Genomic DNA, 14,304 nt, shown 5'->3' with positions numbered 1-14,304 from the left:
CGGTTAATTAAATCTGGATTATTCTCCTATAAACTTCATACATCCATCAGCTGTCCACTATACACTCGGTATTGATATCTCGACCACCTAGAATAATTGTGTAGTACACTTAATGTCTTTGCGACAGGTTTTGGTGATTATACTTTGTTTAACTACTGATATTTTCCAACAATTCGGGTTGTTTAGATAAATCCATTTTTCGTCGCAATTAACACCCTGTATAAATCAAATTAAAATATAAAACTCATTCAATTATATCTTCTAATATGTTTTAAGTCACTGTGCTACGGGAAATAAAATCTTAAAGATGATGTGATAATGACAATTGTATTTCCGAACAGAATTCCAATCGAACAACACCCTCGCTTATCCTTAGTAAATAATATCATTCATATTAATTGTTTATCAAGGAAAAGATCTTCTTCTTCGTATTAAGCGTAGTCGCCTGTTTTATCTTCGACATCATAGCCTCCTATCCTGCTTCAAGGTTATCGCTCCACCTTTTTCTGGGTCGGTCGGTACTCCTTCGACCCAATGAGGATTTATTACGCGCTATCTTGTCACCAGTCAGTCATTGTTGTCCATACGATTTATGTGCTCGTTCCAGTCTTTCTTTTTGATAGAATCTATTATAGTTGACATCATCTATTTTGCACAATCTCCTGATGTTCTCATTTCTTTCCCTGTCCAGAAAAGATCTGTATATTTAAATTATTACGTATAAACAGGTATTGGTATGCCTATACTGGTTGTGTGAGACATACCTACTTATTATTCTCGTGAGATTTTGGAAGGTATCTGTAGGATATAACTTGAAGCGAACCAGTTTTTTTAAAGAAATAGATTAGTTAAAATGAACAGCTAGATCTGTAACATACATATCAATACTCGTTTCGCTTGAGATTATATCAAGACTATGGCTAATGAAGAGTGAAAACCTACAAAAAAGGATACTTGTTATAATACGGATAGAATTAAGGACGCGTCTTGAAGGTTACTCTGAGAACTTCTACAGGGGAAGAAGTTTTGACAGTATTTTCGCTAGGTTCACTCTGAAGATAAATACAGTATACCATTTATGCTAGACACAACATGCATGCATCCCACAATACATATAATATTAATACTGTCATCTATGTAACTGCATTAGTTTATAGCTTTATTCGCTAGATTGATTCCAACTCATCAAGAACATCAATACTAATATGCCTAGTCAATTTTTTTAAGTGGATTATTTAATTATCACTATTTTATCAAAATACTTTATATATTGTTAAATTATTTAAGATTTCTATTAACTGGAATAGCCTTCGGCTTGTCCTTTGAAGTTTTAATGGTATAATAGTTTTAAGAAAATAAAGTTTAAGACATTTATATAATTGAATTTATATAATATGTATATCTTATTTCATAATTGTTGTTCATTGTCTTTATGTTGGCTTATACTATTTTCTGTTTATACTGGACTTGAGGTTTTTACATTTCAACATTTTTCTTTATAATATGGTTCTCAGAAATAGCTACGATTTCCTGTTCATTTTTTTGAAAATTCTATTTTGATTTCATTTTTCGTTGTAAGAAACCTTCTAAAATGAGAACGGAATTATTTACCATTATTCTAGCAATATCTATGATATATTTGAAAGTGCGCATGTGATCTATCCTGAGCTAGTTCGGAATCAGACCCGCATGGACAATAAATCTGAAAAGATCCTTAGTTATTTTAAATTAAACTAAAATAAGGATGATTCATTCATAATTCTACTACTTAACTCGTCATATTACATCTGAATGAGCTTTATTAGTTCTTAGCATCACAAGAATAGATCATATTACCAATTCAAGATTTCTGCAATACAATGTAAAATTCGCATTCAATTCTTGCGATGTATAGAGAAAACATTTCCACATTCATTGTGTCAATAACACTAAGCAAACATTTTGTCGGTTACGGAAGTAAAAAAAGAATTAAGTTTGGCCATATGCCCACACATCTTGGATTGTGCAACGATGGAATTAATAGGGCTAAAATTATCTTCAGAACATATCTAGGTGTCAGTGCGGACAGCTGTAAATTTTAGAATCAATTAGAATATTAATCAGAAATATCCGAGAAACTACTTGGAACGCCTAAGTCGAAGTATATTCAGAGGTTAGTGGATGTACGTGTTTATTGGTGTCTGTTTCTGAATTGAAAATATCATATATTGTGTGATATTTATTAACAATCTCTGTTGTTGGCAACTGTTGAAAATTTTCGAAGTATTCGATCTATAGACAAGTAGGATATATATATATATATATATATATATATATATATATATATATATATATATATGTGTGTGTGTGTGTGTGTGTGTGTGTGTGTCGATTTTACCATAAAATAATTACATGGATTGAAGTGTGTATGTTCAATTTGGTTATCCATTAATCAAACCCGGTTTCAATAAATAATATATATTATCGTTATTTCACTATTTGACAAAAGTTTAAACACATTTGAAATACGTTTTGGATAAATCAAACGAATTCAGGAGAAACTAATCAACAATTATGTTTTATTCGTGCTACTACATGCTCGTGATTTGGAAGTGGGTTCTAAAAAACGTTGCTTTTCAAGTACCCTCGTAAAAAGATATCTAGAATATCCATAATTGAGGGTCTCGGCTGCTGTCCTGCTAACGAGTTAACGAATTTTGCTAATCAAGTTCTAGAAATTGATCAATAAAAAACAAGCAAATAACGTTTTATACAAAATTTTAATCGAACATTTCAATATTGCTTTCTTTCAAGGATTAAAGCATTTAGAACCATGGTTGAAACCTCCTACAACTCCATTGCTCTACTATGATTAGTTTTTATCAGTTATGATTTCATAATGAGAAATAAACTAAAGGACCGGAGGTAATATCGATACTACAAAGTAGGTACGTAATGGTTGAAATGTTTTTTTTTGCCAGAAAATCTTGCAGAATAAATACGAAATAGTACGGTGCGTCCTCAAGCTCCATCTTAAATTGATGAGTTCCAAATGTATATAGAGAACACGTGCCTTTGTAAATCTGTCCAGCTATCTCGGATTTTTTGGACGTTCTCCAATCATTTCTTCTTACTAATGACTTTTCATGGTTCTCGGGGTCAATATAAAATATCCAGGCCCTATTTGCAGTTATATATATTAAAATCAACGCATTAATGGTTAAATACTGATTAGATGTAAGCAGTTTGTGTAAACTATGCACATTCGTGATGCTTGGGATCTCTTTCGTATGGATCATCTTCTGCTGATTCACGCCTCTTTTTGCTGAGCTTCGCCCATTCAAAGGTTTTGCCATAAATCTGTCTCCATACACAGTCTCCAGTTGCTGGTCATGTGACTTAATTTCTGCCACTACTAAAACTGTTTTTCACATACATTCGCACAAACACAACTCGAACGTATCGATCTCAAATAGAATTGATATAGGAGGCCTCTTCGTTGGGCGCGATATGTACTATGTGACACAGTGTTACTGAGCTATGACTAAATTTCTGTGCCCTAATTGTCACAACTCGCGTACAAGTGCTTGGAAAACCAACATTACCAACAGGTCTTGAGAAAAAGTAGAAAGGGCTCACCGTTTTAATGAAACCAGATGACTCCAATCGGAACATTAGCTATGAAACAAAAAAAAAGTCAATTGCGGAATTAATTCTTCTTTAAGGAATATCATTTTTCGTCTAGACAGTTTCGTTAAAAAATATTGGTACTATACTTTCCAAACATGCCCCGCCTTATATCATTTAATTAGAAATGCAGCAAGTGTATACGATACCCCAAAATCCATACATACATATAAACATGCCGTTTTCCTGGCCGTCGAGTAGAACCTTCCCTCATCTATCGTCGATTTATATCCCACTGATATCGAAAATTTTTGTCGATTCACTTCACCATAACATAAACATAGAATTAGACATTCGAATTTTATCTACTAACTAATGCATAATTTGTTCACAAAACTGTCCTTTTCATTTTCATATCCTTACTATGACAGTTTGTCGATGAGTATTTATTTTTCTTATATTCTAGTTTTCTTAAATTGTTTGTTTTCCTTCATAGTCACTACATTCCAATAAGGGTGGGAACTAGGAATATTTCTCTTCAATTAAATCCATTTGTACTCTGTACATTTGTTATGCTCTCTAATCATTCTTTAGGTTTTTTGGCTGAATACTTTCCTCGACAATTCTTCTGTAGGCTGATCCTTTTCCAGGTTTCTCGTATTTTGAGATATCAATATTGGATACATAAACGTATTTTAATAGTGTTACCACTGTTAATATTAAGGATGGCGTACATCACTGATAGAGAGCAATAGACTGGTGACTAAGCCCACTATACTAAATAATGGAGCCACCGGGTATACAGAGGATGAATGAGTTGGTCAGAGGAGGTTTCTGCGCAGAACACCCCAAAATAATCGATTTTTTCTCGGTAGGGGAACATGCTATCGTCTTTAGAACCTAGGTATTCACTATTAGGGAATATGGAATCGCGATATTCAATCGACGCAATAGAAACATAGTTACTTCAATCTGCTCAGACAGCAGTGCTGCCATACAAGTCATAACAGCAGGAATGGTGTGCTCAAGGCTTGTGCTAGAGTGTAAGAAAATCCTAGAAGAGTTGTGATAATGACGAAGCTGTCCCGCTTGCTAGATTGGAATCCGTAAATCCTCCAAACGCATTCTTGATGTAGCGAAAAGATTGCTATTACGTTTCTCAACAAACTGCTTTCAAGGCAGGCTCTGGAGAGATTAATAGTGACACCTGACATAAGAGAAAGGTAAGGAGCACATAAGCTTCTCCTTTTTTACCAAGCAGCTGCTCCACTTGAATAGTTATGTTAGTTATGTTACTGGACTTTTAACCGGACCCGGTCATCTGAGCCGCAATATTCACACTATGAACATGACGGACGACCAGAAGTGCCGCTTGTCCATGAAGGAAGAAGAAACTGCCGCCACACAGTTTGCCTAGTAACATCAAAAGGTTGAAGTCAAAGTACCACTGTCCCCCTACTGAGAGTTATGAATATTGTTATCTACTTTCTAGAAAATAATATATTTGGAGAGAAAATTGTTATAATGAGCCTTATAGGATTATTTGTACTCTAGATTTTTGAAAAAATTGGATATTCTCTATTTTATTATTCGAAGGTAAAAATTGTGAAAATTTTATCTGACTGTTCATGACTGAAGTTGTGAGAATTTATAATTTACTAAAATAAGATAAAAACATAATTGAAAGTGTTTCAATTCAAATAATTTCTTTAAAGTGGGCGTACGTTTTTGAGCCAATAACGTGACTTGGCAGGATACTTTATAAAATATGTTTCTAGACGACAATCACATTCTCAAAGAGGTACTATAAATAAATGTTCAAAATTGACATAAAATTTTTAGAAAAATTATGTTTTGTATATTTTTGCAATGGATTTTTCCACTGATTTATTAATCTAGCTATACATTTTTGTTCAATTTCTGTTACTGGAAACAACTTATATGATGGAATATATCATCCAAAACTATCATTTAAATACAAGTAGAGAGAAAGAAACTCTGAGGAGACCCGTTAAAGTATATTTTGTCTGTATTTGTAATATTACTAACGCCTAATCCACTGGCAGAAACATGAATGTTGGAGACTGCTGCACTCAATCTAGAGAGTAAGTAAGATGAAATAGAGTAGTGGAAAACATATTTGAAGACGACGATAAAAATATTTTAAATTTATTGTAATACAATATTATTAGAGGCCTGCTGTCCAACAAGTATGTAACATGTACACATGAGGTAAAAATATAAAAACATGCATCTATCTTCAAGAAGGTTAAAAGCGGATTAAATTTTTTTTCTCTATTGTCTCACACACAGCAGTTAATCTGCCTCATTTTCTACAACTACTAAATTTACGAGGGTTGACAGAAAAGTTTCCTGTCTAACAAAGAAACAAGATTTTTTTTCCATGATGATTATTCTTTTCTTTTTAAGTATATATATTTTTTATAGCGAAGCTAATCTTTTTAAACCTTCCAATTAATAGTAACTTTGTTTCTCCTCAGAACATACGTTTAAGTATTATTCTGATGAAAATATTTTCCTGCAAATGGAACATAAAAAATGTCGCTGGGTGCCAGATCTGTTGAATACGGTTGGCAATCACTCAATTCGAAGTGCACTTTAGCTATGATGATGAACGAAGTTCTAGAAAGTGCGTTGTCCTAATCCAAGAGCGGTCATTTTTGGCAATTTATCCATTTACCTTATCAAATTATCAAACAATTATTTCAGGTAATAGATCAACACAATCTCATGAAAATGTTCGCCATCACTTTTTGGACCTATAAATCAGTCTATGCCTTTTCCAGAGTAAGTTCTGTATTCCATTTTCAAAAAAATATCCCTTATAAGATTGTCAAAGCGTCGAAAATTACTGAAATTCTTGTAAGAATCTCTTAAATAATGTGCAAATATATTTTCTAAATCATATTGATAAGAGAGGTCAAAAACTCTTCAGATAACCCTCGTAAATGCACTTTTATAGCTACTTATATAACACCGTTCCTCTTACTAGAGTTATGAAAATGAATTTTTTGTGTTCGCAGGTCGAGGAGGTTTTAACGGCCAAGAGCTAAACAGCTGCAATGACAAACCAAAAGATCCTATCAAGCTGGTTATGAACCCGCATGGACAGGTTCATGACATAAATTCTTTGAGAAAACAAGGTTACAACGTAGACACTGCGTTACTCTCGCCAGAAATCGCTCAAGAAATAGTAAAAGGGCTCAATTCTCCCAAAGGAAAAGGTAAAAACCACGAATGTAACTTTTATCAACAAATTTCATTAATAAATATCGTTACTGATTTATACCTCATAACCTCCAATAGTGTTTAAAACATAAATTCCAACGGTACCTTCTAGACGGTTCATTTTCAAGTTAGGCTATAAATGGATAGAAGGAAAATGTATCACTTACTACAATTTTTATAATAGCATAACGATATAAAAACACTTGGGATTTTTCCATGTTTAGGAGCAGAATTATTTGCGAAACGACGTAAGCGATCTGAAAAGTGGGTTGTGGGTGAAACAAATGGTACAAGACAAACTCCATCAGCTACAGAAATACCCCCTACGCCAGTGCCATTATTATCTCCATTAACTCCCCTACCATCGGTGAATCTACCAACACCTAGCTACTTACCAGAAACAGTTGAAAGACTCCAGCATAAACAGAAATTGGACGGTATTCAGGTGAGTATTAAGAGTACACGCTTCATATCATCTGTTACCTATCATTCTTCTTGAATTAGCAACTAATTGAAATTTTTGTTCTACAGATTCTCAGATTTTTTCTCCTTTGTGCTTTCTGTTTGTTTCCGTCAAGGTTTTCCAATTTAGTAGTTTTTATCACTCTTTCAATATTTTAAATGTTATTCCAACTTTTTCTTATACCTTTCTTATTATTGTTATGGTACGTCATTCCATATTTGGAAGTTTTTCTATACCTCGAAATATGAAGTGCTTCATGATACATTTTATAATTCACATATCACGCCACTATGAAAAGTTGTTAAAATGAACATAAAATCTTCCTTTCTTCTGTGCTCTACATTCCATGAGCTAAAGAGATGAGAGAAAATTTTCATGTTCCTTCATAATTCTAATTCAGGGTAGTTATTTATATTTCTCTAGGAAAAATTCAACCGTCCTCGTGTGAAGCTTGTAAAATCCCCTTGGGACGCTGCTTTAGAAACGGGTTCTGTTGATGCAGCATTCGTAGAAGAGCCAACGTGGCCAACTAAAGGAAATTACGTGGCTCCTGCTGTTAACTCTTACGAATCAGCTTTAAAGAACGACAATCTTGCTAATTGGAGTATTCCAAAATCTAGTGATCAGAAAATGTACGCACAGAATTCTAATTACAACAGTAGCAGCATCAATAAAATAATTGATAATTATCAAAAAGGTGGAAGTAATGTGGATGTTTATAAACCTACTTTACCACAAGGATGGGCTACTCATAAACAATTCGGTAAGTTTTTGTAGGAATCGAAATTATCTCCTCCTTTATTCATTTCATTTAAAAATTATTGCAGTTAATGACAATTTTTTTGTATAGTATCTATTTGAGGACCCCAATAAAGTGTTTTATTGTTAATATCAGTTCATGTTTGAATTTTAACGGTGTTTTTTTAAATATAATTTATTTTATGGGTACCTCATGGATATAAAATTCTTGTTATTGCTCTTTTATAAATATGTGTAATTGTGTTAGATATATAAAAAACAAATTAGAGGACACTAATTGCCTGTTTTTGCTTTCATTCGTTCTCTTCAAGTTTTTTATTTATTCTCATCTAGCCAAATCATATTTATCGGTCAGTTTATTATAATTGCTTTTTCTTTCCTTAAACTTTTAAACCTTTTTTTCTTTAGCGTTCTATTTGAATAGGTTGTACTTCTGGTCAAGCATTCTGTGACCTAGATACTCCACAAGTTTATTGATCTGAGTTCAAATTATTTTGTTTTCGTCAATTCTTCCTATCACTTCTATGATTTTAGTTCAACCCACAAAATATATCTAGAGCTCTACATTTCGAGAACTAAGTCATCTCATTGTGCGTCTATATAATTCTACCCCATCGTGTACGAAAACTTTAATACACAGTACCTTGAGGCTTAACGTCAAAGAAGTTGGCACGAGATTTCTCGAAATCTGGTTTATATCCCTGAAATCTTGTATCTAATATTTTACTAAATTTTTTATTATGTTTATTATCCGAAGTGATTATCTTGATTATTATCCGAAGTGAAGCTGAAACTATTTTATTTTGTATCAGATTCTGTAGCTTTTCACTGTTGAGCCTTAGAATTAGGTACTCAATATATAAATTATTACATTTGTTTTATATTTTTGTTATGACTAATGCTTTGCTCATAAGCTAACATTTTTTTATCTAACTACATTTAGGTAGCCATAAATACTGTCAAATCACGACTAAGAAAGTGTCTTCATCTCAACGAGTAAGTGAAACAAGACAAACATCAATGGCTGCAGTAGCAGATTCAGATATTTCTTCTGTAAAAACAGATAAATTTCAAACCAAGTCCGAGACAATATCAGAAAAAGAACCTCAGTTATTAAACCAAACTTTGTCAGATGATCAAGAGCTTATTAATGATTCATCTGATAGTTTCTGCACACTACAGGATGAACCAAATTGGGATTTTAGTAATGACGAGAATAATGTTGACTCAGCTCCAAAAACCGAAAATGTTGGAGAAAAAAATAAGGATATACAATCTAAAAGTGTTCCATACAAAATACCAAATATATTTACTTATCTAGATCAATCTAATGATACCGTTATCTACCGACCAATGAGTCCCGTACCACTAGGAAGTAAACCTCAAGAACCTATTAAAAAAGTCCCAGAATTTAGCTATGCTTTGTCAGATCCCACTGCAAAGGTATTAGAGAGTAGTTTCACTAGCTCATCAGCTGCAAATGCTAGATCATTACAGTCAGAAATCTTCGAAAGTCAAGGTCACTTCAATGCAAGTAGATCGTGTTCCCCTTTCCCCATTTATGTACCCAAATATGAACCTTCTTCTTCTCAGATAACAGAAAACATCCCACAGGTTGAAGAAAAATCTTCAGCGAAAATTATTATTGAACCTGCGACTCCTAAAGATCCCAAATATGAAGAGCATATGAAGAAAGTTGCTTTGTCCTCGAGTAAAGATAAAGAAAAAACGATTATGTTGCAAAAGGGTTGTTTCAATGAATTAAAAGAGAAAAAAATCATTAAAAATCAGAGAACCCTGGAAGAATTTTCAGGACCTATTCAAATTGTTGATGGAGGAGTTGATAACAATAGCAATTTTGTTAAAAACATTGAAACGACATCAAAAAATGTTGAGGCAAATGTAGAAGTTGTAAAATCTGAGACAGTTATGACATCTATCAAGGACTCCGGAAAAAATGAAAACGGAGGAAAGTTGTCTCCGGAAAAAAATATGGAAGAGAGTGAACCAAAAAGAATTTCACCTCCTAAAAATAACGAAATGCCTAAGAAGTTTAGAAAACCACCAGAAACTATAATAGGAGCGAAACCAGTATTCGGTCAAATAGACAACAACGAATTTCAAAAAGCTATACTTGGAAGACAACAATCTATCAAAGCCAAACGTTCCAGACAATCTGCTGCGACTAAAAGTAATTTAGATGAACAACCAATTCAGATTGACAAAACCGAATTTCGATCGGAAGATATAACTAAGTCTAATGACGCAGAATCTAAAATAAAAGTAGAAAAAACTCAAATTAATAAACAGCAACAAGTGACGGAAAAATCAAAATTAGCAACTGAAATAAAAAGGACAGAATTAGCAGAAGTAGAAATGATGTATCCAAGCGAAAATGAGGAAATTGAAAAAATTAACTATGCACAAGAAAGAGAAATTCATATAGATTTTCAAAAAATAGGCGACGAAATCGTTTTTCCTGACGTACCATTGGAACCACAAGCTTTCAGCTGTTTTCAAGAATTCATTCAAAATCAATATCAGGAACAAATGCAGTCAACAAATTTAAGCGTGGATGGTAATGATGATCAGGAAGAATATAGAAAAATTCCCGTAAAATCACTCATACAAAGTTTCGAACAATCTTCAATGCCAAATTTAAAATACAAACAAATTAAAGATCCCCTTCCAGATGTAGTTGAAAAATTCATTCCCTATAATCTGAGTGGCTCACGATCTCTGGAATCATTCAGCAACTCTATCAATAATAAATTAGAAACAAGTCAAAGTGATCATACTCTGGTTAAATCGAAAGATATGGTTGAAACGTCAAGAGAAATGTCTGCTACCATGTACCACGTTGCTAACGTTGAAGTTAAGAGTCAATACTTTCCTCCTGACCAAAGCAGAATGCAGCTTATTGAACCATCGGAGAATAGCTCTTTTTGTAAATATATTTCACCGTCTTCATCAGTTGTAACCAAACTAAATTCTACATTTCAACCCATCCATAGCTACAGTAATGGCTGCGATGAAGGCAAGAATGATTTGTTTTGATTTAATGTTTATTTTTGTTCAAACCCGACCAATTTAGTCAAAAATATGGTAAGCTCATATTAAGTCAAAAATAGAGCTCAAAATTGGAACAGTGATATTTGGAATGTCTCTTTTACCTAGAATCAAAGATCATTGGGGTAAGATTTTTTGATATTCCAATTATAACCTCTATGAGACTTATTGTGAGCTAAAATATGTTTTTAACCAATCGATTTGAAAATTTTGATAGTTCTGTATTATATATGTGATGTAAGTTGTAGTGTGAATTACATTTTAATATGCTTTTGTTTTGCAGTTTTCGTTTTTGTCAAATACTTTCTCATAATTACTCCTACTAATGAATCTCTTTAAAAAATAAGTCTTTTTTCACAATAAGAAATCACATAGAATTTGAATATAAAATAACGATACTCTAGTGAGTATATAACAGAAAATTCGAACTGATTTGTCCAGCAAGTAAATTTTTTATAAAATTCCTTGTAAATATTGCCAGGGCTATGTGAAGTCAACAAAATTTAGGCTTTCCTACAGCCACCTTTATATTCAAAAATCTTATTACAAAAGACTGATAATGTGACAAGAAATAAGCTTGAATAAATCAAAATATATTGGTTATTTTATTAGGAGATCCTTTTAGAGTTGAGCAAAAAACATATTTTTATTTCAAAGTTGTATTAGTATTGAAATGAAAAGACATAATCAAAATCGGTTGCACATAGACCCTAAAATTGGACAAAATATGAAACAAACGTTTTTTGTGATGATACATTCATAACAAAGTTTTTATACCCCATTTTAATTCAAGTCTAGCTCCAAATTACATATTATACATTAAAAAATATCTCAATTTCTGTTTCAGAAATTCGAATAATTACATTCAATGTTTAACAAGTACCTAATATTTTTTAGGATCAAATACTTTGCCAAGAACAAAAGCAAAAACTGCTGTATTATCGCCAACTTATAAAGCTCCAACGAGTCCTTCTGTTTTCGTTCCGAAAGAAAATCCGTTATCAAATTACTACACGTCAGAATCGGATTCGAGCTACAGCTACCAACCGACATTACAAATATCCGAATCAAAACCTATCAAGAAGATAGACCTTAACAACCTCCAAAACTACAACGTGGCACCAAAGGGATGGACAGAGGCCAAAAATTATTATAAACCACTAAACTTTTTACAACCTAAAGAAATGTACTCCGACTTTTAATTATTTCACTATTTCGTGTTGTTTGTATTCGTTTTCTTTTTTTTTTTTTTGTTTTAGTGGGTTATGACGTGTTGTTGATATTTTAATAAGGCACAAATATGCACGAGTTTGCACTATTATTTAAATAAATATTATACATAAAAACTACTGAATGTTAAATCTTTTTATCAAATCTATAACAAGAAGCGAATAATAAGAATATATGTAATGCTGATAAGAACAGTACTAGTCCAGTTCACATGCTGTCAAGGATAATAGAGAGAACAGAAAAATATTGGACTAGATACAATGTTTCTACTAATCGATCATTTTCGATTTAATGAGGAAATGGATTTGTAGTATATATATAGAGATAAAAATGATTCAACCCTATTTGTTTCGCTTGTTTGATTTACTTTATTTGTTGACCTGTCAATTGAAAGGTGGTTAGCTACCTTGACGTATTGTGAATATAACATTCCACTTAAGGTCTACAACATCAGCGTCCGCGACCTCTGGAATTTGAATTCCACTAATGTAAAACGGTTGTGAACGTTATAGGTGGAACGCATATCTGTCACTGTACTTACAATATAGCGAATTAATGAGCACATGTAGATTAAAATGAATATTCCGCGTAGAATAGGGTAAAATCCAAATCATATTAAAATTTTTATCAAAACTGACTACATTTACTTTCCGCTGCAACATTAGATTCGGGATAACTAACAATGACTGGGTTTGTTGATATTGTTGGAATTGTCACCACGTTTTTATGAAAGCCCGTTATAACCCTTCAATATTTTATGGAGTACATAATGAGTACGACGTGGTCGAGAACAGTGACGTCATCTGTAACGTCAAATGAACGATGTCAACGACCTTAGGGGCCTTAGATGAAGGGATCCAAAGGGTGTTATGATTGTTGTGGACGTTAAGTGGATTGCCATCATTGTTATTGGTAGTTTTACGGTTATTTTTCGAAAATAATTAGTACAAAATGCATAAAAATTTGAGGTCCTCACTGATCTAAAAAAATTTACTTTGTATTAAGAGCATCACTTCTAGTGATATTCACTAAATAGTTATTATGCTTTACTTATTATACTCGTTATACAAATTTTGTTGTGACTTTTATGGGAAATAAAGGTTTAAAACAGTAGAATTGCACGCTTTTTCCATTTTTAGGTTTTTATTTTGTGGAGTTTGTATTCCTATTCCTTATTAGATATTTTCATATTTTACTGGAAATTGTAGGTAACAGTTATATTTGCGCAGTTTTGGAAATAATGTTTGGTATGTTGTTACGCTTCAACACATTAATAATGAAAATTAGACTTGAAAAATAGTAATAGCATTGTAAAATTATTTTTTCTACAGTGCACTTAAATTACTGATTACTATATCAAATGATATTGTAAAGTTGACCAATTCCGAATTTAGCTCTAGAGCTAAAAAAGGAATCTCTTTGATCGCTTATTATAACAAATTTAGTGGGATTAGCCATGACCACGAAAAACAACAAATAAACGTCAAGTTATCGGATAATACTGTACTACACACTTTATTAATCATTTTAATCGTACTTATCTATTTGTCACAACTTTATAATAATTTTTAACAATGTGAATTTCAAAAGTCTACAGAGGAGGCAGGTCTTACCATTCTGCATACTCTGACAAGTCTGAACAATTCAGGTGAGTTTTTAACTTCATGAAGAGAAAGCATTCAAATGCTTAAATTTAGTAGTACTTAGGTAGATAATAAATCAGAAAAACCCAAGATAATTATACATTTTTATATCGAGTTAGTTATTTTATTTCGAGTTAGAAAAGTAAAACAATATTATTTTATGGTTAATCATGATGGATAGCCAAAATGACGATTATTCCAGCACTCCTCGATACTCCCGAAGCACCCCAACCCGCGACTTTGAATTCACTTCCATTCAATTCCACTTCCAATTCACACCAGGTA

The 14,304-nt window shown here is 32.6% G+C and overlaps 1 protein-coding gene across 5 annotated transcripts in view; it reads left to right on the top strand.

The window, feature by feature from the left end:
* LOC130440687 (uncharacterized) overlaps nt 1-13,492 on the top strand; it is a 47,034-nt gene extending 33,542 nt beyond the window's left edge. For all 5 annotated transcript variants that reach the window (XM_056773960.1, XM_056773963.1, XM_056773961.1 and 2 more), the window contains 5 exons: nt 6,651-6,851; nt 7,080-7,300; nt 7,742-8,081; nt 9,021-11,114; nt 12,044-13,492. In XM_056773960.1, the coding sequence (XP_056629938.1) occupies nt 6,651-6,851; nt 7,080-7,300; nt 7,742-8,081; nt 9,021-11,114; nt 12,044-12,348 (3,161 nt within the window). In that variant the 3' untranslated portion in view covers nt 12,349-13,492. The remainder of the gene's footprint in view (nt 1-6,650; nt 6,852-7,079; nt 7,301-7,741; nt 8,082-9,020; nt 11,115-12,043) is intronic.
* The last annotated feature ends 812 nt before the right edge of the window (nt 13,493-14,304 follow it).

This window comes from Diorhabda sublineata, chromosome 2 (genome assembly GCF_026230105.1).
Source record: "Diorhabda sublineata isolate icDioSubl1.1 chromosome 2, icDioSubl1.1, whole genome shotgun sequence".
Classification (NCBI taxonomy): Eukaryota; Metazoa; Arthropoda; class Insecta; order Coleoptera; family Chrysomelidae; genus Diorhabda; species Diorhabda sublineata.
The sequence above is the reverse complement of the archived record's forward strand: the minus strand, read 5'-3'. Positions and strand labels throughout refer to the sequence as shown.